This window comes from Numida meleagris, chromosome 1, assembly GCF_002078875.1.
Source record: "Numida meleagris isolate 19003 breed g44 Domestic line chromosome 1, NumMel1.0, whole genome shotgun sequence".
Lineage (NCBI taxonomy): Eukaryota > Metazoa > Chordata > Aves > Galliformes > Numididae > Numida > Numida meleagris.
In genome coordinates this window covers 183720338-183742615 of record NC_034409.1, presented here as the reverse complement: position 1 = coordinate 183742615, position 22278 = coordinate 183720338, and the positions used below count along the sequence as shown (strand labels likewise).

The 22278-nt window shown below is 43.1% G+C and overlaps 1 protein-coding gene across 1 annotated transcript; it reads right to left on the bottom strand.

Annotated features, from left to right (window-relative positions):
* Nucleotides 2579-14679, bottom strand: LOC110394258 (transmembrane 4 L6 family member 1-like). The gene is made up of 5 exons (XM_021388054.1): nt 14491-14679; nt 10411-10476; nt 4508-4653; nt 3537-3723; nt 2579-3021 (listed from the first exon to the last, which is right to left on the bottom strand). Exons 1-5 carry the CDS (start codon nt 14659-14661, stop codon nt 3001-3003), a joined length of 591 nt encoding a protein of 196 aa, XP_021243729.1. The 5' UTR covers nt 14662-14679; the 3' UTR covers nt 2579-3000.

Sequence of the window (22278 nt, the reverse complement as noted above, 5' to 3'; positions counted from 1 at the left end):
GAAAGGAAAGGAAAGGAAAGGAAAGGAAAGGAAAGGAAAGGAAAGGAAAGGAAAGGAAAGGAAAGGAAAGGAAAGGAAAGGAAAGGAAAGGAAACCCCACTAATTGACAGACATGGGAGGTGGGATTCACCTCCTGTCTGCGATGGAGCTGCAGCTCAGTGTGCCAGCTCTACAGCAACCACAAAGAGCTCCATGCCTAACCCAGAGGGAGAAGTATCCAATTTTGGGATGTGATTCACTGACCCATTTTAGGTCACCCTGCAAGGCAGTACAGGATGAGAGCAGTTCTCTATGCTCAGCTGCTTTAGGAACAGTACAGAGGTAGCCAGTAGATGTTTCAGGGCTTGATGTGGCTGGTAATATGGGGATGTCTGGTGCCACCTGAGATGCTCTGAAGTCCCTGAGATGTCCCCGTGGGCAAGCAGATATAACAGAGCACCTGTGGGAGGCACATGCCCCTCTGGACCTGCAGTCAGGATATTCTGGGGTATCTCCAGTGGCATGAAAGATAAATACTTGGGATACTCAGCTGAGCTCATACTGTCTCATAGAATCATCACAGAATCGTTTGAGTCGGAAGGGACCCTTAAGGGTCATCTAGTCTAACTCCCCTGCAGTAAACAGTGATATCTAAAGCTAGATCAGGTGCTCAGGGCCTGGTACAGGTCTCCTTATCATTTGGTCTCTGGAAACCTGTGAGGAGCTCTTAGATGTGATACAGGACATACAGGAGACCCTTGCCACCTGCAGTGGCACCTGGAGGCTGAGCAGGGGCCTCACAGAATTACTTTCCATGTAATTCTTTGTCTGGAACAGGCTGCCCAGGGAGATGGGGGAGTCACTGTCCCTGGAGGTGTTCAGGAACCATGGAGATGTGGCACTGAGGGACATGGTCAGTGGGCATGGTGGGGGTGGGCTGATGGTTGGACCAGATGATCTTGGAGGTCTTTTCTAACCATAATGATTCTGTTATTCTCTCATTCTCTGATTCTTTGTTCCTCCTGCAGCTGGTTTGAAGCCATGAGCCATTTAGGTCACACAAATTAGAGCAGAACGTAAGTTCGGAATAACAATATTTAATATTTACATATATCAGTGAAACCAGTGATTACAGAGGTGTCCCCATTAGTACACAGACACAACATTAAGCATCCCTGGGGCAGGACAGCTGGGAACAAACAGGTGGTAGCAGTACATTTACCTTTCCGTGGGATGCTATGTACAGGTGGGTGTCTTTCCTTGTACTGATGCTGGTACAGCCCAAACTGGCTCTCTCGTTAAGATAAGAAACAGGGAGACAAAACTCAAAGGATGAGGGCAGGGCTGATGTGTAAGGGCCGTGAAGAGCTCATTAAGTCCATCTCTCAGTCTGGCTACATGCTGAGCATCCTTCTAGCTGCCTCCTTGTCTTCCTTCCTGGTTGAATCAGTTGGTGTCTGTTTTTTATGGCAGCATTGCCCAGGCTTTGCTGCTTACAGTGCACATCAGATTTTAGGCCACCTGGCAAGTTTGGATGCACCTAGTCACGTTGGCAAACCTCAAAGAGTCTTACACTCACTTTACAACAGGTATTTTAAGCTTCATAGGCCAGGCTCCCTGCTTCCAGGGGTGAAGCTGTGCTTCAAGGAGATGTCCGTGTGCTCCTCTTCTTAGCACAACTGACATTTCCTTCACCAGTTTTTGCAAAGGGTTCATGTGCTGCATTGGGGGATGGCACATATGGCCCTGTGTGTGTCTGGAAAGTCTGGGTGTGCACAGAAGACTTTCTCCCATGCTACAATACAGAAATACGAACACTTTACTGAGAAAACATAAATGCCTCTTTTTGAAAAATGAATTCCAACAGTTTTAGATATATTCAGGTTTTCATAACTCTCGACATGCATTCGGGATAGACAACAATTTTCTTACACTTTGCCTGACTCAGGGGAGTCAGAGGCATGTCCAAGAATTAGCCTTTGAGGAAGTCAGTGATGCAATGGGGATTCTGAAACTTGCCAGTCGTGGGCTTTGGCATTAAGGGCTTGGCTGTGAATGATGATGGAGAATTACACAGATCCTCCTTGGGATTACTGTGCTGTAACACTAAGACTTATGCAATTTGCTGCCTTTCAGATTATATCTCTGATTTGCTACTTAGCTGTGTGTAATTACTCGCCTTTTTGATTTAATGTTTTTCTTTACCAGTTAATTGCTTGTGCATGTGATCTATTCTAGAATAGCCCTACAGAGCCGTGCAGAATTTAGTGAGACTTCTATGCAGTCTTGCAAGGGCAAAATTGATGCTGAGGTTCTCCTTTGGACTTAGTTAAACTCTTGCTCCAAAACCTACTGTCTACATTGACCCAAACGTTCCTCCAGGGCTACTGCACATATCAGATTCTCCTGAAGAACTGGGCTCTGGTGACAGCAAGATACCAAACAAGAAAGGCATTTGGATCCAGGCTGGCTGAGGGAGGCTGAAGTCTATGTGCTTCATTTGGCTCCGCAGTGCCCAGGTGCAGCTCAGTATATTCTCTGTTCATCCTAAAGTAGAACTGGGCACCTGGGTAGCAAGTTAAGAGGAACACACAAGTGAGCTGAAGGTAAGTCTGAGGGAGACAGGAAGCTATTTACATCCAGGCAGAGCTATTTACATCCTGCTTTGTGCAGCTGATAAATGCACACATTGTCAGTGATTCAGTTTCCCAGGTACACAGAGGCCAAATGGTGAGCTTCTATTTGGGGACCTTGCTTTATACATAAACATGGCAGACCAGCCCAGACAGATTTGTGTTTTTGCCAGTACCTGAGTTTCAGCAGGAGTATTTAGAGAGATGGAAATTTGGAAATGACCCAGCCATTTTCAACCTTGATTTCTTCATTAAAAAAATCCACTTTACCCCCCTGAAACTCCTGAACATTTGTGGGTTTCTTTGTTCCCCCTCATAAATACAGCACAGTGCATTATTCTTATAACTTTGCAGCTCAAGGCATGTCTTGGTATCCTCTGCAGGTGGTTCACATTCCCGAAATATTTGTCTGAAAGGCAATGAATGGAAGACTATTAATTAATATTCCAGAGGGATATCAGACTTACTGCAAGCATCTTGTACAATGAAAGCAAAGATTGGAAAGGAAGCAGTGGTGATAAATGACATTGGAAAGAAGTTTTCTACTATTCTGCAAAATGACATTTTTACTACCAATAAAAATTCCTCTATTTCTTATATTTCTCATTTGCACATATTGGAGGGCCATTACACTTTAACCAAAGGGCTTCTTGAGCAGAAACACAATTGTGCAACTGAATATGCAACTGAGAATGGGAAGTATCACACTTCTCAGCTATTTTGAAATATCTGAGAGCTGAGTTATCCCAGACTACACTGAGATGGAGACTGACAATGTACAAATATATCTGAACTGCCTCTGCTTTCCAGAGGCATTCAGGCAGTAGTTGTGCATCTCTCTCAGGTTATGTACCATTACCAGAGCCTAAAATACAGAAGTGGTAAGAATGTAAAGCTCTCTGTTATCTTCTATTGGATACCAACCTTTCTTCTCCTCATACATGTGCCACACACAAATCCAATAAGGCCATTGGTGACTTGAATTAAGCAAAGAATTGCTTCAATCACACCAATGGCCAGGAGAATAGAGAAAAGGACAATGTTCCAAAGGACGATGTTTTCAGGTTCTTTGCAAATGCTCCATGTTGTCTGGTTGAACAAATAATTGTATCTGTTATAAAGAAGAATAATTGGCAATGTATTAGAAAATATGAATTTGAGAATGCTTTCACCTGCATGCCATTATAGAACAGCTTTGCATTTTCTGGCTTTACATTTTATGTATTTGTTTGCACAGTGTGAAAAGGGAGTCTCAAATTCTACTGAAATTGGTAAATCTGGTGATTCTCTTTAGGATTCTCTTTGAAGAGGTGCAGTTAATGACTAGGGAAGAGAGCTACACGTGTGATTTTCTGCATGCTCATGGCAGTGGTAAAAACTAAAGGGAAAAGTATCTAATGCTTTTAAAATATTTCTCTGTATTCTCCTTTACTGCTGAAGTATCTCAGCCCATCCATCATCTCTAGAACTAGCATGGAGAATGTGGCTGCCAAGTTTGCCCTTAAAGGATCAGAGGAGATTTTCGCTTTACTTTTCAGAAGTAGGCAGAGTAGACTCAAATTGTGTTGTTTTAACAGATTAATATGGCATAATTATCAAATACTTCCTCTTAACTCTGATGATAGTCACAGCTCATCGCTCAGCAGCCTTTTGAAGGCATGGTGCGACATGTACAAGGGGTTGCTGACAAGCACAGTGGGAGAAACTTAGGCACTTTGCCTACAGATAGGCTCTTGGTCTAAGAGATGACCAGCTGGAACATGCTAGCTCAGAGGAGTTTGGGTGCAGACAATGTGGACTATCAGTTCACTTCAGAAAAATCTAAATTTTCTACAAAAAGAAGAACGAGGAAATCAGGGAACACAAATTGGGAGGAGCCTGTAAGTCATACTCACTCTAGAGTGTTGTTTCTGAAAGGATAGAGGTATTCCCCATCACCCGTATCACACAGAGGGCCCCCAATCAGCCCCATTGAGGAGAAGACTGCACAGTACACTCCTCCTGCAAACCCCAGCAGAGCCAGAAGCACTGACAGCAGCATCTGAAAGGGAAAAGACCTTCAGCATCACACACACAGAGGCACTAAAATATCATGGAAAGCTTACGCTGAATAGGAAGGAAGCTATCTGTTTCCTCCTATATACGAAAAGTCATAGCATGATATTTGGGGGATAAAAGATAGTTGACTTCTAACTAGTTCAGTTATCCTAGATGTTAAAGGGTTTCAGATTGTATGTGTTTTACTTTTAAAAGTAGGTAAGACCAGAGATTTAATCATTCTTACTTTTATTGTTATAAATCTGATGAGCTTACTTTCAAGAAGCCATGAATGGAACCGTGATGTGTTGTGGTATGAATCACCTCTCTCAGCCCTTGAACCAACTGAAGCAAGCAATTACTGAACCAGGTATGAAAGCAGTGAAAGATGCATTTGTAATTTTTGCTAGTTGATGAGAAATGTATCAGTCTTTCTTACTGCTGCTTTCCTTCATTTTGCAACAGCTTGAAATGAGGTAACCACTGCCCATGTTGAAAATTCTGCTTCATGTGGCAATGAATCAATGGTGACTTCAAATGAACAGGCTGCCCAGAGAGCTGTGGTGCCCCATCCCTGGAGGTGCTCAAGGCCAGGTTGGATGGGCCCCGGGCAGCCTGAGCTGGTGGAAAAGAACCAGCCCACAGCAGGGTGTTGGAACTGGATGAGCTTTAAGGTCTCTTCTAACCCAAGCCTTTCTATGATTCTATGATAGTATTCTGGGTACCTTTTTTACATATTTTCTCCATTTATCTCCACACACTGTTTGACTTGAAATGAGTCAAACACTGGCATAGATTGAGAGTTAACACTTCTCAATGCTGTGTTGGTTTTAATAATTAAATACATTAAAATCTATTTAATTTCAAGTGTATTTCAGATCTGATGTCAACCAATACATCAGGTGTCAATATTTTCAAACGATAAGACATTATGTATTTTCAGACTTTAGAATTTGTATCTTAGCAGAAGGAATTTTAACAGATGTTAATAATATTTTACAAATACATTTTGTTTATAATATACTCTTTATTTTCTCTATAAGCTGTCAGGAACATATCCCTTTGGAGGCAGAATACATCTTTCAGACAACACTCTCAGACATAGGCGTTTTGGGTGATCCAGTGTGGAGCCAAGAGTTGGACTCAATGATCTTTGTGGGTCCCTTCCAACCTGGGATATTCTGCGTTTCTATGATGATGCACTACCTCCGCAGAAGTGTTCCCTTTGTTCTGGGGCGGTTTTCCACTAATGTGTGGGAGGTATTGCTGTTTGTATATAGGAATAAGAAGCTCAGGCAGGTGCTACTGGTGTTGCATCTGGACAGGCTTCCCACTAGTCCTGTTAAGAGTCCTTAACAAGGGTTGTGGTTGTTCACAGCTCTGCCAAGAAGAAGAGAGAAGAAACCCTGTGGTCTAAGGGTCAGGGCACAGGCAAGCCTGAGGAAGCACAAGGAGAACACTCCCGTCCATGACTTGGGTTTGAAGCCAGGCACCTCAGGCCTCCATTTCCCTGTAGCCAGCAAATACCAGTGATAACTACCAGTCCAAAGGGAAGGTCCTAATGTTAGCTGCTCTGCAGAACTCTGTACTACAGAGCCAGATGGAAATATCTGCTGTCCACCTTGGACATATGTGACACAGTCTTGAAAGCTATTCCCTATCCAGACATGTTCAAGCTGGTGGACGCATTTTCCAACTTGCCAGCGGATGACATTACTGCTTTTTGTACATTCTTGCCTGGTGTCAGTGTGTGAATTGACTCATTTTATGTGTTCTTTGCCTCTATAGCAATCCCTGGATTGCAAGTTGCTGGGATTTCTCATGAAGCTTATTTCATCATACTGATTCACAATTCTGTCTTATTTTTGCCAAGCTGGATGCTCTTTTTGTCTTTATCTGCATGTTGGCTGAGTTGTGTCTTAGTGGAGCGTCATGGTCAGCAAAATGTAGGTAGTCTGGTGTATTGTCCTGGATCAAAGCAGTGCCTGGGTTCTAGCTGATGCCTTGTCTCTCATAGTAAGATCACCGGCTATGCTTCACAGTGATGGTGAGTGACTGATACTGTGTCTGAAACTCCTACCTAAACTGAACCACTTCTCCCCATCTGCTTTCTCATTTACTTCATTTGTGAGTTCTACATCTTGGTTAAAGGATTTAATTATGATTATGATTACTTTTATCTCAGCACAACAGTCCCATTAACAATTATGACAAAAAAGACAAATGCTCTCTGTTTCATAGCGGTTAGTACTAGTACTAGTAGTACATGTTGGTGCTAGCTTTCCTGATTGTTCTTTGACACAGGATTTTCTCCTTTGAAATCTCTTGGCTGCATGCTTGGCTTCATCTCAACTACTTCTTTTACTGTGCATATTATCATATAGCCAAAGGTTCACTTGCCACTGGAGGGAACTCAGCTGCAGTTGTTGCTGCAGTGTAGCTGTTGAACTGGCTCTTCTTGGCATTTGCTAGACACAGCTCCCCATTAATTCTACGGTTCTAGAGATTTTTCTACAGGCTTGTTGCATATTCCATGGAAATCCAATTTTATTAACTATCTCATCATCTTAACTGTTCAGCATTTACCCTAGTTATACCATTTTTACTTATCACTTTTATTTATATATGTTATTTCCTCATTTGGTTTTCAGTTGCAATATGAAGTCTAAGCTGGGATGCTTGTGTTTGTAGAAATGATTATTTTCTCATGGTGTTGGCCCGATCTCTACCTCTTGAAAAGATTCTGCTATCATTTTTGCTTATTTTGCTGACTGTTTTTGCTTTCTTCTACTGTTTCAATGCTTTATTCTTCACACAGTCAGTTTGTCTGTGCTGAGCTAATGAAGAATTTTAGCATTCATTCTTTGAGCATTTGCACCAACTGCTTTGGGGAAGTTCCTTCTGTCCCAGCTGGTACTGCTCTGTACTGCTCCTTTTTGCCCTGTTTTTTTTTTTTTTTCTGTTTCTGTATTTGTTTGTTTGCTTTTGTTCATTTTTCAGGAATTAATATCCTGTCTGGTTATCCGGATATCTTGCTTATCTAAGTTAGTTGGCCTGGAAAGCTGTTATAGCCATTCTTGTTCTACTAGTAACTATTAAGGAAGGTGTAGTGGGACATGCTAGAGTATGTTTGCTGAGGCAATGACATAAGCTGTTTTTTAGGGTGCTTTTTTCCTTGTTGTGCCAGTGCTGCTAATGCTCTCGGTGGTGTACATGCTAAGCTGCAGGACTCTGAAGCTTTCTACATCTGTTGCTTTCCAAAATCATTACTTCACAATGCAAGAACAAGAGGCCATCTAGATGTGTTGGCAGGCAACAATTTTTAATGGATTAATGAAAAAAATTACTCAACGCAGCACATAATCACTGTGAACTGGAGAATACAAAAAGATGAACAAAACAATGAGAAATATAGCAATTATTATTACTGTTGTTGATACTTAGCATGAAATGAAAAAGCATTCTGATTGAGTAATATTTCAGAGTATTACGGGTTCTCTAGCCGTTTTTCTTTTTCTTTGAAAAGCAATGCTGAGCATTCTGTCTAAATGACCATTTTATAGCTAAGGTGCCCAAGCAGAAACTATCCTTTGGTCCTCAGTAATGCCCAAGTAGCTCCAGTGAGGGTTATTTCTCTGCCAGTGGGTGGAAGATGGTGGACAAGCCACCAAGACCTGTGGACCACATTTCAGATCCTCCCAGAGCTGCCACTGTGCATGTCTGAACCAGTCCAGAACTCCTCTGCTCTCCAGAGCCTGGTGACTCACACCATTCCCAGCTTTGGGTACACAGCCCATATGGTGAGAGTGTCTGAGCAACGTTGTTGTGGGTCTCTGTGCATTTTCTCCAAAGCAAAATCCCCAAAGCAAGTTTTTCCTAAGATTCTTTCTTCTGAAGAAACCCATCACTGGTCTTCAGATCTCCCCACAAAAGTTGCCTCTTCTATAGAACCATAGAATATCTCAAATTGGAAGACACCCACAATGGTCATTGAGTCCAACTGCTGTGTTTCACACTGCTTGGAAATCTCTTCTCCCCAGGGGCTTTGCAGGGAATATGCTTTTTAATGCCCTATGTAGCAACTTGTTTTTCACTCATACCCCCATCTCATGTCATGTTTGGCCACATGCTGTTTAAAGCATTGGATGACCTGTACAGCTATGCTCTTGTCCACTATTAAGAGGTGGGCAATTCCCATGGTCCTGGAAGACAGCCATTTCAAATGTGTATTGTCCTCATCAAGACTTTTCCCTGGTGTAGTCTGAGAAGCTTCATGATCTTGGCTCTTTCTACAGATATCGCAGAACATAAACTGTTTTCTCAACGATGTTTGTTGTGTGCCTCTATAACAGCAAATTAGAATCATAGGATCATAGAATATCCCAAGTAGGAAGGGATCATAAGGATTATCCCGTTCAAATAAGGAACAGGAATAACAGTTTGTCCATTATCTATCAGTGCTTAGAAAGCGTAGACAGGATACCTGGCCACCAAGGGCCATAGCTAGGACATCTCAGACAACAAAAGGGTGGTGATGGTGAGCTGAGGAGCACATGGACTTCTGCAGATGTGGGCTACTGGCAACACTGAGATACCACCAGAGTCAATGGGCTGAGGGAGCAAACACAGCCTGTCCTTGGACATTTTACTTTTGCTGTGTGTTATTTATTGTTGGGAGGAAGGGAGACAGAAGAGTTCACATCCCAGCTCTGCAGCTGGCCTGCTTGGCCATCGTTAGCAAATCCTCCTTGATGTTCAGTAAAATCAATGCAATAGCATGTCCTTTGGGATGTACTCACTCACATCCTAATGAAGAATGTTATTTTTGTATTATTCATAGTGAACTAAGTAAATTGAAAAATCTTGAAGAGGTAAAGATCATTTCATGGATCAAACTAAACATTAATTGAAGAGTATAGAAGAAGTGCTTTATTGCATGGAATCTCTCACAATAGGCTGCTCTTGGGAAGGATGCAGACTGAAAAAAAACATTTATAAGTCAATTTATTCCTGCTAATAATGATGGCCTCAGAGAAGTCTGTGCCCTGGGCATGAAAATTAATGGAGGTGTCTGTATAATATGCTGCTTTATAATATTCTTAATTATCAAGAGAAAAAGTCTCTCTGCCCTTTGTCTGGATGACAGAGAGCCTGAACTGCATTTGTACCTCTCATGTACGCAACCCTTGGGCAAATGCATGCTATGGGTCAGAGCCTTCTGTGGGGACCAGCCACTGGGAAGCAGTGCTGGTTCTTAAGTGTCAGCCATGGAAGCTCAGGCTTCCAGCAGGTGCCCTATCTGCCTGTATAGCAGTAAGCAGGGATAAATCTATGGAAAACCAAACTGCCATGGAGGAGTTTGGAGGAAAGAGGACCAGGTGAAAGCAGAAGGAATGGTCAAGTGTCTCAACTTTTAGGATCACTTCAAGCAGGAAGAAGCTGGAGTCGTGCTTTACTTTTTGCAGGGTGAGGTGAAGTATCTTTGCTTCCTTTACCCTCAGTGCTGTGGCTAAATGCCCTAGTACCTGCCCTGGCTGAGTACAATTCCCCTCATATCAGTGTCTGCAGTATCTTTACATTCTTGTTAGCTAAATGAGCTCTTAGCTTAGGGACGCTGCAAATCAAGCTCTTCTTCTGCATTTCCCTGACTTGGCTGCTGATGGTGGTGTGACGGTTTGTTATTTTACGTTTCCACCTGCTGAGCAGCCATTTAAGAGCTATTGTGCAAACCCCATAGCACCATTTCAACACATCTACTTACCCCACATCTGTTAGCGCAACATCCTGCTCCGCCTGCTCCCAGCATCATGAATGCCGGCAAAATAACCTGCGAGGAAAGCACAAGTTGAATTGGCACACAGTCCTTCTGCTTGGGTGGCTTTTAAAGTCTAGGAGTTGAAGCTTTATATTCTTCAAATGCAAACTACTTTCTGGCTCTTCTCTGTGAGCTACACCAGTTGAGATGTCTGTGCTTGCTGAAAGTAACTAAGGAAGTGGAGTGGTATTACAGTTGTCTGGCAGGCTTCTAACAGTAATTCTGTCTGCTGAAGCTATCTGAAGCTATGCTCTTATTTTTAGCAGGAGATTGTTTTGTTTTTTTTTGTTTTTTTTTTCTCTTGGAACAAGAACATTTGTTCTGACAAAATACAATTTTTGCTCTTGAAAGATTTGCTCCTGCTCCAGTATTTGGCTTTGCTCTTAGAGAGATGGTGGTAGGAGGCCACCTATTTTGCCTTTTGCTGGTCTCAAACTTGAATCTCCATCCTTCACCTCCCATGTAAGTGCTAGGAAGGCTGTACTGTTCAATCAGTCTCTCTCCCTGGCCCAAGCTGGAACTGCTGTAATGGATGGGCCTGGAGGAGTATCTGTAGGAAGCAGATCGTGATCAGGTCATTGGGGTTTAGATAAAGCCATCCATGTCTTGCTTGCATAAGGTACAGTGATGATATGTGCCATGCCCTCTTTCCTCTCCCTCAGTCGAATGTTTTATCCAGTGGGATATTGCCTGTTCTGGAATGGGAATTTTGAATTTTCATGGAAAAAAAAATAATAGAGATAAACATGTTATCTTGAGAGAGTAAAAATTTCCATGAAGCAAAACAAAACCTTTCCCTCTTGACTTTCACTTTGGTAGAATCTAAAGAGATTGCTCTATCCCTGCAGCAAGATTTCTCTTATGAAATCATAGAATCATGGAATCATTAAGGTTGGAAAAGACCTCCAAGATCATCCAGTCCAACCATCAACCCACCCCCACCATGCCCATTCACCACGTCCCTCAGTGCCACATCTCCACAGTTCCTGAACACCTCCACGGACAGTGACTCCACCAGCTCCCTGGGCAGCCTGTGCCAATGCCCCATCACTCTGAGAAAAAATTTTTCCTAATATCCAACCTGAACCTCCCCTGGCACAACTTGAGTTATGGTAGTTTAAATTCTCTGTGCATCCTGGTCTAAATTATAATTGGGAAATCAGTTTTAAGCTCCCTGAAATACATCTAGCTTTTGTTCTTCGTGCTAAGCTTCCAGAAAAACTTCACAATGGACTTCACTCAGCAGGGACATCACAGTTCACATCAGCTTTCTCCATGGCAATGAACAGGTGGATCCGGACAGATACAATGGAGTCAGCAATCACCTGTATCTCAGGATGTAATGCCACTTACACAGGTGCTCTGGAGATAGGAAAGGCTGCATTTAGTTTGGTAGCCAGAGGGCAAGAAAGCTTTTTGTCAGTCTAGCTGTGCAGCCAGAGCACTCCTGCTGCCTTGCCTCTGCCCACCATTAGTGTATGCATTTCACAGAGCCATGTAAGAAAACAGTATTATACAAAGTAGGAAATGGTCCCTGTAAAGTTAATGAAAGGAGGAGGAAAAAAAAATGGAAAAGATGTAAAATCAGCCTGATGAAATGTTGTCCCATGTAGGAGATGAAGGGCAGAATGTTCACAATGAATGATGTCCAGGCAATTTATGTGTATAGTGTGAATATCCATTTAAGACTGTGCAGGACAATGTTACAAAACCTCCTTAGACTTGTGGCCCCTAAACATTTCCTGATGAATTTACTCTCAGTTACATTTTATGCTCCCGTCAGGGACAGCCTCCAGCACCAACAGTGGTTGTTTGACCACAGATGGAGTCTTGCAAGGGTAGAGAAGTGAGATCAAAAGACCTTTTCCTGAAAATAGCCAGCTCTTAAACACAGGTGGTCCCCAAGGCAGTCCCAGTACGTTGCCATCTGGCTTTCAGGGGGAGCTAGCACTTCTGCTCATTGAATGAGTGCATCGTTTCCTCCAGGAATGTCTTTCTTCATCAAGGGTTTCTCATCTAAGCTGTAAGGACTTTCGTTTCTTTTATGAGCCTGGCTCAAGATAAAGGGTTTGCCTGGCAGTTTTTTTTTTTTTCAGGGTCTGATTATAAATACCTGCTTTTTGATCCAGCAATGAGAATTTGCTAGATTTGGCTGCTGTCAGTAAAATAGGACTGCAAGTGAGCCATGGCTCAAATAGGCATTTCCCAGTGCTTCACACAGACTTTACATCAGAAAGGATGTTACTACGGCACGTGGAGAGAATTTTCCTTTCTTTACACCCTAAACTCTGGAACTAAGTGAATGGAGAGGTTTTCATGTCATGTAAATTCCCATTAGAGAAGCAATGGGAGGAGGAGGAAAGAGTGGGGCTGGCTGCTCAGCTGAGGAGTGTACTGATGACCTGGGTATCCGTCAATGGGTTGAGTTTCCAGTTGGAAGGAGGCAAGTATGTTTCCATGGGGCAGAGCTGTGTGGCCCAGTCTGCCTTATTGTGGAGGCAGGATACTGCCCGGGCTCCAGTCATGGTGTACTCTTGCCCTTTGCATTACCTCTCTGTATGGCCCAGAAGCCAGGTGCCATTTTTTCATCCTTCTAGCATCTGGAAGATGGAGCCGATGTCAGTGATTTCTTTCCCCTACTGTACCTGTGGGCATTTCTCAAACTGTCTTCTGGAAAACATGTACACTCAATGGCAGTATTTGTGGATCAATAATTACTCCTAGTGCTGGTGTCTGCATTTTGAAGGCCAATGCAAGTGCTTCCTCCCCTCTCCCTTTGCTATTCTCATTTTTAAAGTATGCAGTGCTGACCACAGGAAAGCCTCCGTGGCAGCCTTAAAAGAAGGCACGTTTTGAATGAGCTTGTGATGCTTTCATGATTGACATTTGCCTTTCCTTTCATTGAACGCCAATGACTCCTGGGCTTGCAGTGATACCAGTTTTCCACTGGTCTCTCATGTAGTTCCACTCCTTCCTTTAACCTTCCTTCCACACACTCATTGCTTACGTTCAAGCTCAGTGTGAGTAATATGCCCAAGTGGCAGCTAGAAGAAGAAGCAGGTAAGCTGTTGGTGGAGAGCAATTTATTGAATGATCTTATACCACATTTCTGCAGGGGGAAATGTGAGTCTGAACCACATCCATTGTTGTTTTCTATAGACTTAAGTGGTAGCTGCATCATGGCCTGCCTGAATAAGGTCTACTTCTTTCTAAGTTAATTATTTCTAAACATTTGGTTTTCTGAAGTGCAGGTAGCCATCTCAGCACCAATTTACCATCTGTCCAGGCTGCATAACAGCCCCTACTTGTCATATGCATGCCACTTGCTCAGCTTTTTGTCTGCACTTGAGTGGATAACTGAAAGAACATGCAGAGAGTAGGCTTCTAATGAACCAGAAATATCGGTATTCCCAAATACGTTCCCTTCTGGTTATGGATATTCAAATGGAAGCAATTTTTTCTGAGTCGTGGAATGGAGAACTGGTCACAGAACAGCACACACAAACCAGACCAAGTCCAAAAGGAGCTGGGTGTGGAGGAGCACAGGAGGCATTTGGGGTTCATGTCATTTTCAGCTCCACATTCATGCAGTGGTGGCTGGGTATCTAATGAACACCTACCAAAACACATTTCAGTTTTGCCCTTACTATTTTTAGATAGGTTCTGTGAGAATAAAATCAATGAGAGGAATAAGGAAGGACTGTTCCCAAGGTGAAAGCTCACCACCTGTGGCTAAGCTTAGGACCTCATCTTTGCTTTGACTGCAAAGACATGATTGCCCCCACCACTGTTCTTCACAGTGGAAAGGCAGTCTTACTCCTGACCTGGAGAAGCTGATGTTTATTTCGGGAATGCATTGTATTTCAGGAATTGGGGACTTTTTCAGTCTTGAATGCACTTTCTCAGCCCCATATCCTACCTTCCCAGTTAACCTACTCAGATGTTTGTGAAAAGGAATTGCTATGATTTTTGTCACATTAACAGAAGTTCTACCAAACGTGAGCAGAAGAAACACTTCTCTCTTACCAGTATTCCAGCTCCCAGAATGCCTTGGAAAAACCAGACCAGATCGGTAATCTCACTGAGCTGCAGAACTTGTCCATTGGGGAAGTACAGGAGGATGTTGGAGACTATAGCACATGCAGCCAGCGGGAACAGTGTGATCCCAATGCACCTCGAACACTTCCCTGTGCACATGGTGGCTCTCTGCTGGGGAAAGATGGAGTAAGGTTTGGGTTAGTGCTGCACTGGAGGCACAGGATTTCAGCAGTTTTCCTTCTCAATGAAAGAGGAATCAGATGTGAAGCAAGAAACATTCCAGTTAAGACTGACACCAGTAATATTGTTATACAGAGACTGTTCTATTCAGAGCCTTTATTTAAAAAGGAATTATTCCAAATTGGATTGTTTAAATTGGATTTATTTAAAATTGCCAGGAGTAAACAGGTGTTGGTATGAAATGAATGGAGAGTTACATTTCAGTTGTTAATGGATGACTGCCTGTCCATTGGGAACATCAGGAACACTGCAGCCGCACAAATGGATGCCCTACCGGGCAGATTTTCTGGTGGGGCTTAGGCCTTGTGTAAAAGATGAGATGGTCTAATACCAGATGACCTGGTCTAGTACCAGATGCAGAGGCTGGTGGCCCTGCCTGTGGCAGGGGTGTTGGAACTTGATGATCTTTGGGGTCCCTTCCAATCCAAGCCATTCTATGATTCTGCGGGTGCACTTCAGTTGAAACTACAGCGACAGCAAGAAGTGGACAAACTTTCATGCCTGTTTCCTGTGACATGCTAAATCTACAAAAAAGGGTAGATGAGACTGTGGCTTACAAGGCTGTTTGGGACCAATGATAAAGTATCCGGAAAAACTGTATGCACATCTAGTTCTGTGGCTATATGCTGAGGGCAAGTCAGAGAGCTATTCCACCTCATTTTCAGAGATCTGCCTTAATGTGTAAAACTGCAGCTTAACAGTTCACAGTGGTCAGTTTTTTTTCTTTTAAACTCAAAGAAGCATCTTTGGAAATCAAAGAATCAGCACAGATGAGGCTCTGCTTGGAAGAGATCTCTGCATGTCTCCAGCCAAAACCCCTGCTGAAATCAGGGCTGCCACCACTAAGTATCTGCATTGGCCCTAGCTTTGTGTGGCTGAGCCTTGAAAAGCCCCAAGCATGGAACTATGACCACTTCTCTTGGTGACTTGTTGCAGGACTGCAACAGCATCTGAGTGAAAACATCTTTCCTCATGTTTTATATGAACCTCACAAGCTGCAAACACCGCTGTTGCTCCTTGTTTTATCCTCTCCTACCACTCCTGTCACCTTTGTCACTCCCTCCAATACTGGTGTCGGTTGCTATTAGATCCCCCTTCACCAGACTAAGCAACTTCAGCTCCTACTACACCCAAGCTGCGATCTATAGCCAAAGAGAAGGCTGATCAGTACAAAACTGGATCCACAGACATTTCTCCAAGTAAGACTGGGAGATTCAGACTCTTGGCATGGAGATAGCTGAACTTTCACACTGCCATTCACTTTATGGAACAAGCTGATCACAACTTCGTGATTAGGGGTTGTTCAGCCTGGAGAATAGAATGCTCAGGAGAGACCTTACCGTGGCCTTTCAGTATATAAAAGGGGCTTATAAGGAAGATGGAGAAAGGCTTTTTACGAGGGCTTGTAGTGACAAGACAAAGGGCAATGGTTTTAAATTGAAAGAGGGTAGATTTAGACTGGATGTAAGGAATAAATTTTTCATCATGAGAGTGGTGAGGCACTGGAACAGGTTGCCCAGAAAAGTTGTGGATGCCTCATCCCTGGAAAAGTTCAAGGCCAGGTCGGATGGGGCCATGGGCAGCCTGACCTAGTGAGAGGTGTCCTTGCCCATGGCAGGGGATTAGAGGAGATGATCTCCAGAGTCCCTCCCAAACCAAACCATTCTATGATTCTTATCATCACTTCATGCCAGTTTAAGGCTTTCAAATGCATAAAAACACAACATTTCAATCTGTAGGTTTCTGTCCAGCTTGATGGTTTATGACAAAGAAGGTTTTGCTTTACAATGAGCAAGTTATGAAATATAAAGGAAGGAAGATGATGTGGGTACCCACCATTTTGGTACACACACTGTTATACATGCACACACACCTGTGCACACAAGTATGCCTATGCTTGTTATGTGTGAACAGTTTTTATAATAGCCAAGGCAGTAAACAATGAAACGTGCCTCAATTTAGTCATGTACATTGGCTAATCCTGAAAGTTCTGTGTCAAAAGTTGATGCTGGGAAGGTATTAAGCGAGCTGGGAATACATAAATCAATCTGGGTTGTGTTCCCAAGCAAAAGGCCCAGGTAGGAGAGAGCATGAACATATTAGAGAAAACCATAGGCAAACTGAACCCAGCTTCATTGACAGAATGAAGACAGCGAAAAAAATGAGGTAAGGCATGAAGATAGACCTCTGATTTGGAGGGATGCACCATATTGCTGCAAGGTCTTTGAGACTGCCAGAGACATCTGAGTGTGCAATTCTGCAGCAAAAAAAAAAATGTTCTCTGCTACTATGGATTTAATAAGAGCACTCTGCTTATCTGCATTATCTTCTGAGTACTTCATAATCACATTATGTATTTTAATCCAGCTTTAAAACAAGTTATCTAGAATTAAACTATTTCAGAAAGGAACATTTAACAGATGTGTTTCTTAGTTTATGGTCATTACCTGTTGTTTATATAATACTCACATTTGGGCAAGGCATTTTGCAAGCATCTGGGGAAAAAAAAAACCGAAAAACTGGCTTCAAAAGATAAAAATCTAACCAAACAGACAATGTGCAAAGGAAGGATGAAGCAGGGAGGGGATGGAAAAAATATTGGATATTTTAACTGTCTTTCTCCAAATACTCAATGCATTTTTATGCTGACCTTTGCCTGCCCACTTTCCCACTTTGTTCCCACATTTGCTTTTCCACACACTTGCCCAGCCTCACCTCCTCCCTCATAGAGAGAAGCAAGCAAGCGCAGGCACAGCCTTGCCTCCTCCCATGCAGCTGGGACTTGTTGGGGAGCATCTTTCGCACGTAGCCGCAGGGCCTGATTCTCACCTGGTGCACAGGAGCACAACATTGCTTCAGATGGAAGAATGCAGATTTATTCTGGGAGGGTTCCAGCCCTGACCTATCTCAATACCACTTCATATTGAAAGGAGAATTGCCACAATTACCTGATCTAATGAGAGCCTCTACCACCAGAATCAATGCAGCACATCAGATGATATGGCAGTGTTATTATGGCTTAGGAAAACACTCTGTGTTGCCAGAAGCACTCAAAATGCTTTACTAATTCAGCAAACAAAAGCACTCTCTGTCTGCAGCTTTGTTAGGCAAGGCAGCGAGACTGAGCTTCTAATTGTTAGCTAGGGCTTTAGAAAGTTTTGCTTCGTAACACGAACGGAAGAAGGCAAACACCTGTGCTTACCAGAACCAAAAAGGCCTCCAGGCCCCAGAGCTTCCCGCAGCCGGCGTGCAGCTTCCCAGCTCCTCTTTCCCGGAGTGTGGCAGCCCAAGAGAGGCACGGCAATGTTTTCAGGTGGTGACCTCTATTAAACAAATAGTGGTTCCTCTCCAGAGAATGAGGAAATACCCCAACTTGTCGCTGGTTGGCCAGTGTGATGCTTGCGTGCCACCCTGTCCAATTGATTATTTGAGGGCAGCGTTCCAGTGGTCAATGCCTTGGCGCCCCAGGACACAAATTTGGGATCAGTGGAGCCCTCTGTGCTGCCACAACCATTTCGGCTGTGAGAACATGAAGAGGGGAGGAGAGGTGAAAAAGCACAAAGGGGAGCACACTCTGCATTGCAGAAAATGTGGTCAAAGCACAAGACAGTGGCTCAGTAAAGGCCAGCAGTTGGTGCAGAGTTGTCTTCTGAACAACAGGCTTTCATCTGTTAACATCTGGCATTGGCTTTACTCCAAAACACAATGCTTTCAGCCCAAAAGGGAAGATAGGATTGATAGCTCTTGCGCAGATAATACTCTTGCAGGGAAGAGACGTTGGAGTTTTGTGAATATTCCCACTCTCTGCCTCACCAGCTTTCTTCTATTAGTAGCCTGTACTCATCTTTGGAAAAAGTTTCTCACAGTGAAAGTTTGGTCATTTGGGATGGAATCCATCTCACATGACTTTGGATGTCCATAAGGTACACGCCACCCTACACTGCTTTTATTCCTGGTGAAGACATTCTTTCAAGGAAAAAATCACTCAACCTATTTAAGAAGCTACTGCAGAGTTGTTCAAGTATTTGTTCTGGACTCTCCAGTTCAAAAAAGACAGGGATCTCCTAGAAGGAGTCCATGGAGGGCCGCAAAGATCATAAAGGGCCTGGAGTATTTCCCATATGAGGAAAGGCTGAGTAACCTGGGTCTGTTTAGTCTAGGGAAAAGAAGACTGAGAGGGGATCTGATAAATATTTATAAATATCTGAAGGGAGAGAGAAGGCAGATGGATGAGGCCAGGCTCTTCTCGGTGGTGTGTAGCAATAGGACAACGAGTAATGGCCTAAATCTGGAACGTAGGAAGTTCAGTACAAACATGTGGAAGAACTTTACAGTAAGGATGATAGAGCGCTGGAATAGATTGCCCACAGATGTTGTGTAGTCTTCTTCTATGGAGATATTCAAGAACCATCTGGATGCCTACCTGTGTGATTTATCATAAGAGAACCTGCTTTAGAAGAGGGCTGGACACAATGATCTCTTGAGGTCCCTTCCAGCCCCTGTGATTCTGTGATTCTGTGAAATACAGATGTTGGAATCCTGCAGTCAGATGAATCTCACCCATGAGGACAACCAGTGTGTCAGCGTGGCTGCAAAAGCGCAGGGCAAAGCCTAGGACACCAGACCCCAGGGTGCATATTTAATATCACCAGCAGCAGAGGGTGCAGGGAAAGTTGTCTTCATCCTGACTCACAGTACTGAAAAACTTTAAAAAGCTCCTAGAGTGATCTCAGGCAAAGATTATTTACAGTAAAAGTGGTAAAGAGGTAGAAAATGAGCTGAACAATTGAATCCATGCCTCAAACTTCAGATGTCATCAGTAGGCACAACACTTCACCACGTTTCATGTGGTTGCACTTTAACCTCACAGAAAAAAATAAATTAATGGAAAAAGTAAAGTTTGCAAGTAAGTCTCAGACAATCTCTGACAGGCAAAGGCAAAAGGTCTAATGTCATTAAAAGACTTCAATTTAGAACAACTTAAAGACCATCAGTAGTTTACACTGCCAGGTGGGCCACCTGGAGAAGACTACCAGCTTTTGTGAAGAGTTAAGAAGCAAATAAGGAAACTTCATAATGATACTTAAGATGACTCTGCTTAAGTCTCATATTCTGGTTGCTTGGAGTTTTGGTAGACTCTTATAATATCTCTAAGATACTGTATTTCCTATTCTCACTTAGCTAACGGTCTCATTGGGGTCAGTATCTGTGACTTTCTGTTTTTCTCTTATTTTGCCCAGTTCACAGACCTCTGGAATGGTGTGCAAGGTTCACCTCTGCACTTTCTCATCGAAACCCTGTCCTTTCTATGATCCTTTGCTGACGTTTGGAAATTTCTTCACTTTCCACAGCCAATCCTATCCTACTATACTTTAGCTATGACATCATCTAATGTCTAGACTCTTGATACCTAGACTTAACTGTGTCTCTTAAAATCAAATATCTCTCAGTGCCATTTGCCACAGTACACTGAACAGTTTTTCAAACAAGCAGAATGAACAGAGCAAATATTGTACTGGTTCTGTGCTTTTCCATTAGCCTACAGCAAGCTACTGTCTTTTGTACTGCTGCAGAGATTTTGAACTGTTTTGGACAAGTTCAGTATTGTCATCGATGTTTGTGCAGCACTTTGTGCTCAAGTGCTCAACTGATGACTAGGGCTTCAAGCCATTACTTAAAAATAAATATACTGATGAGCTGTGTTAAACACAGTTTTGTCTTATTGCTTCAGGAATATCTTTAGATTAGCAGTTTAGATTTGCAGGTTACTGAGTAAGATCTATATTCAGTCTTTGATGAGTATTGAAGAGTCTCTATCTAGCTTAAAACACAGAAATACAGCTCCTGTTCTGCCCTTTCCCTGTGACCTCGAAGGAAAAGGTATTAAAAATATGGGAGTAGGCCCGTTTTATGCCTTCTGAAATATACTGAAATAAGAAGAGCAGCACAGAATGAGGCAGAGCACAGGAAGTTTAATCCTGTGTTTTCAGTCACCGAAGCGGAAGGTTGTATTAGCACCAGAGAGCTTAGCTTGGCTCTTGCCTGTTTTTTTAACATGCTCAACTTTTCTAAAGTGAAAGACTAGAGAAGTGGAAAAACCAACAAACAAAACACAAAACAAAACAAAACACCAAAACCCATAAAATATTCATAAGAACTGAATTATGTCTGTGAAGTGTTTTGTGGCTAACCTGAGTGTTTACAATTGTGTACATCTATTTTTCCCTCTGCAGTATCGACCTCGAAGGCAATGAAAGCATTCTGTGTTCCACTAATCAATGCCTCCTGATTATTTTGACTTACTGTGCATGAGCTCTGGTCCTCCTTTTATTTCTATCCTTTAGCCATAAACTCTCTATTAATTTTCCAGTTACATGTAATAACACAAGTAAAGAAGAGATGTAAATATGGAAAAACTCCTGCTCATCATGCTAGCAATAAGAACAGAACCAGCACTACAATTTCCCTGGTTGGTACAATGTGTGAGTTAGAAACTGAAGATCTACGGCTGAGTGTGTGTTTCTGAAGGGCATATCTGACTGCCCACTTACTCTATTAATAGATGTGTCCCACTTGGTGTGCAGCTGCAGCACTAACCTGAAAATGCTCTTTTTGTTGTTGGTACTCTGTGTAAAAAGGAGTCAGGCAGATCCGCTGGCATTTATTTGAGTATAAATTCTAAGTAAAGTCAAAGAGTTATTGCAGGTGCACAGTGATCCTCCACTCAGTTCAATGAACTGCTGTTTGGAACCAGGGCACAAACAATCTGTTGTTGCTGCTTCCCATGACACTTTGATTTTGAAGGAAGAGGAGGTTTTCCTGAGAAAGAACCACTGTGCTCAAACTGCTGCCAGGAGAGGTGAGCCGGCTCTGAGCAGGTCTGTGGGCTGGGCACAGCAGACGGCCTACCCAATCCCCAGCTGGCCCTTCTGCTCTGGAGCAGGCCCAGCTAACAGGCCTGCCTGTATCCAGGAGTGTCAGGAGCACCCGTTTTTCACCCTCTGGCACATAATTGCCTCTAGGGACACTCATGTCACCACTAGGAGACAGCCTTTTGGGGATGAGCCCTGGCATTTTGAGATGATATCTGGCAAAGACCGCCCAGCAAAGCAATTACCCACCTCTTGTTTGTCTGGGTATACGCTCACTGGTTTTATCCCAAAGCTCATTTTATTCTGTTACCCAGCTGTTTTGTCCAGGGAAAGCTTGGTGCCAGTGCCTCTGTTTTCTGAAATGTCAGTGAACTGTGACCTGTGGCCAAGGGTTGTTTGTGCACCTCGTACCGAACAACAACGTCGCTCGCCAGTATTAAAATAATTAGAGGTTTGTGCTTTCATTTTGCTGGTTTCATGCAACACTTCTTTCTGGTTTTGGCTGAGAGGCATTTCTCACCCCCGTGTTTTCTCACTGCGGTTTGTCCCAGTTCGTGCTAAGTGCAGGTGAATTAGGAGCTAAAATCAGGATCCATTGGAAATGCCCCCGGTTACCCAAGCAAATGGGAGAAATGGTACTTCTTATGCTGATTCCTCTCCTCTC

Excerpts from the sequence above, each read along its gene's own strand:
- LOC110394258 (XM_021388054.1), bottom strand. The coding sequence starts at position 14,661 with ATGTGCACAGGGAAGTGTTCGAGGTGCATTGGGATCACACTGTTCCCG. Across the intron at positions 10,477-14,490 it reads TTCTGGGAGCTGGAATACTG|GTTATTTTGCCGGCATTCAT; the intron begins GTAAGAGAGAAG and ends CTTTCCTCGCAG. Across the intron at positions 4,654-10,410 it reads GTTGCGCTAACAGATGTGGG|ATGCTGCTGTCAGTGCTTCT; the intron begins GTAAGTAGATGT and ends TTTCCCTTTCAG.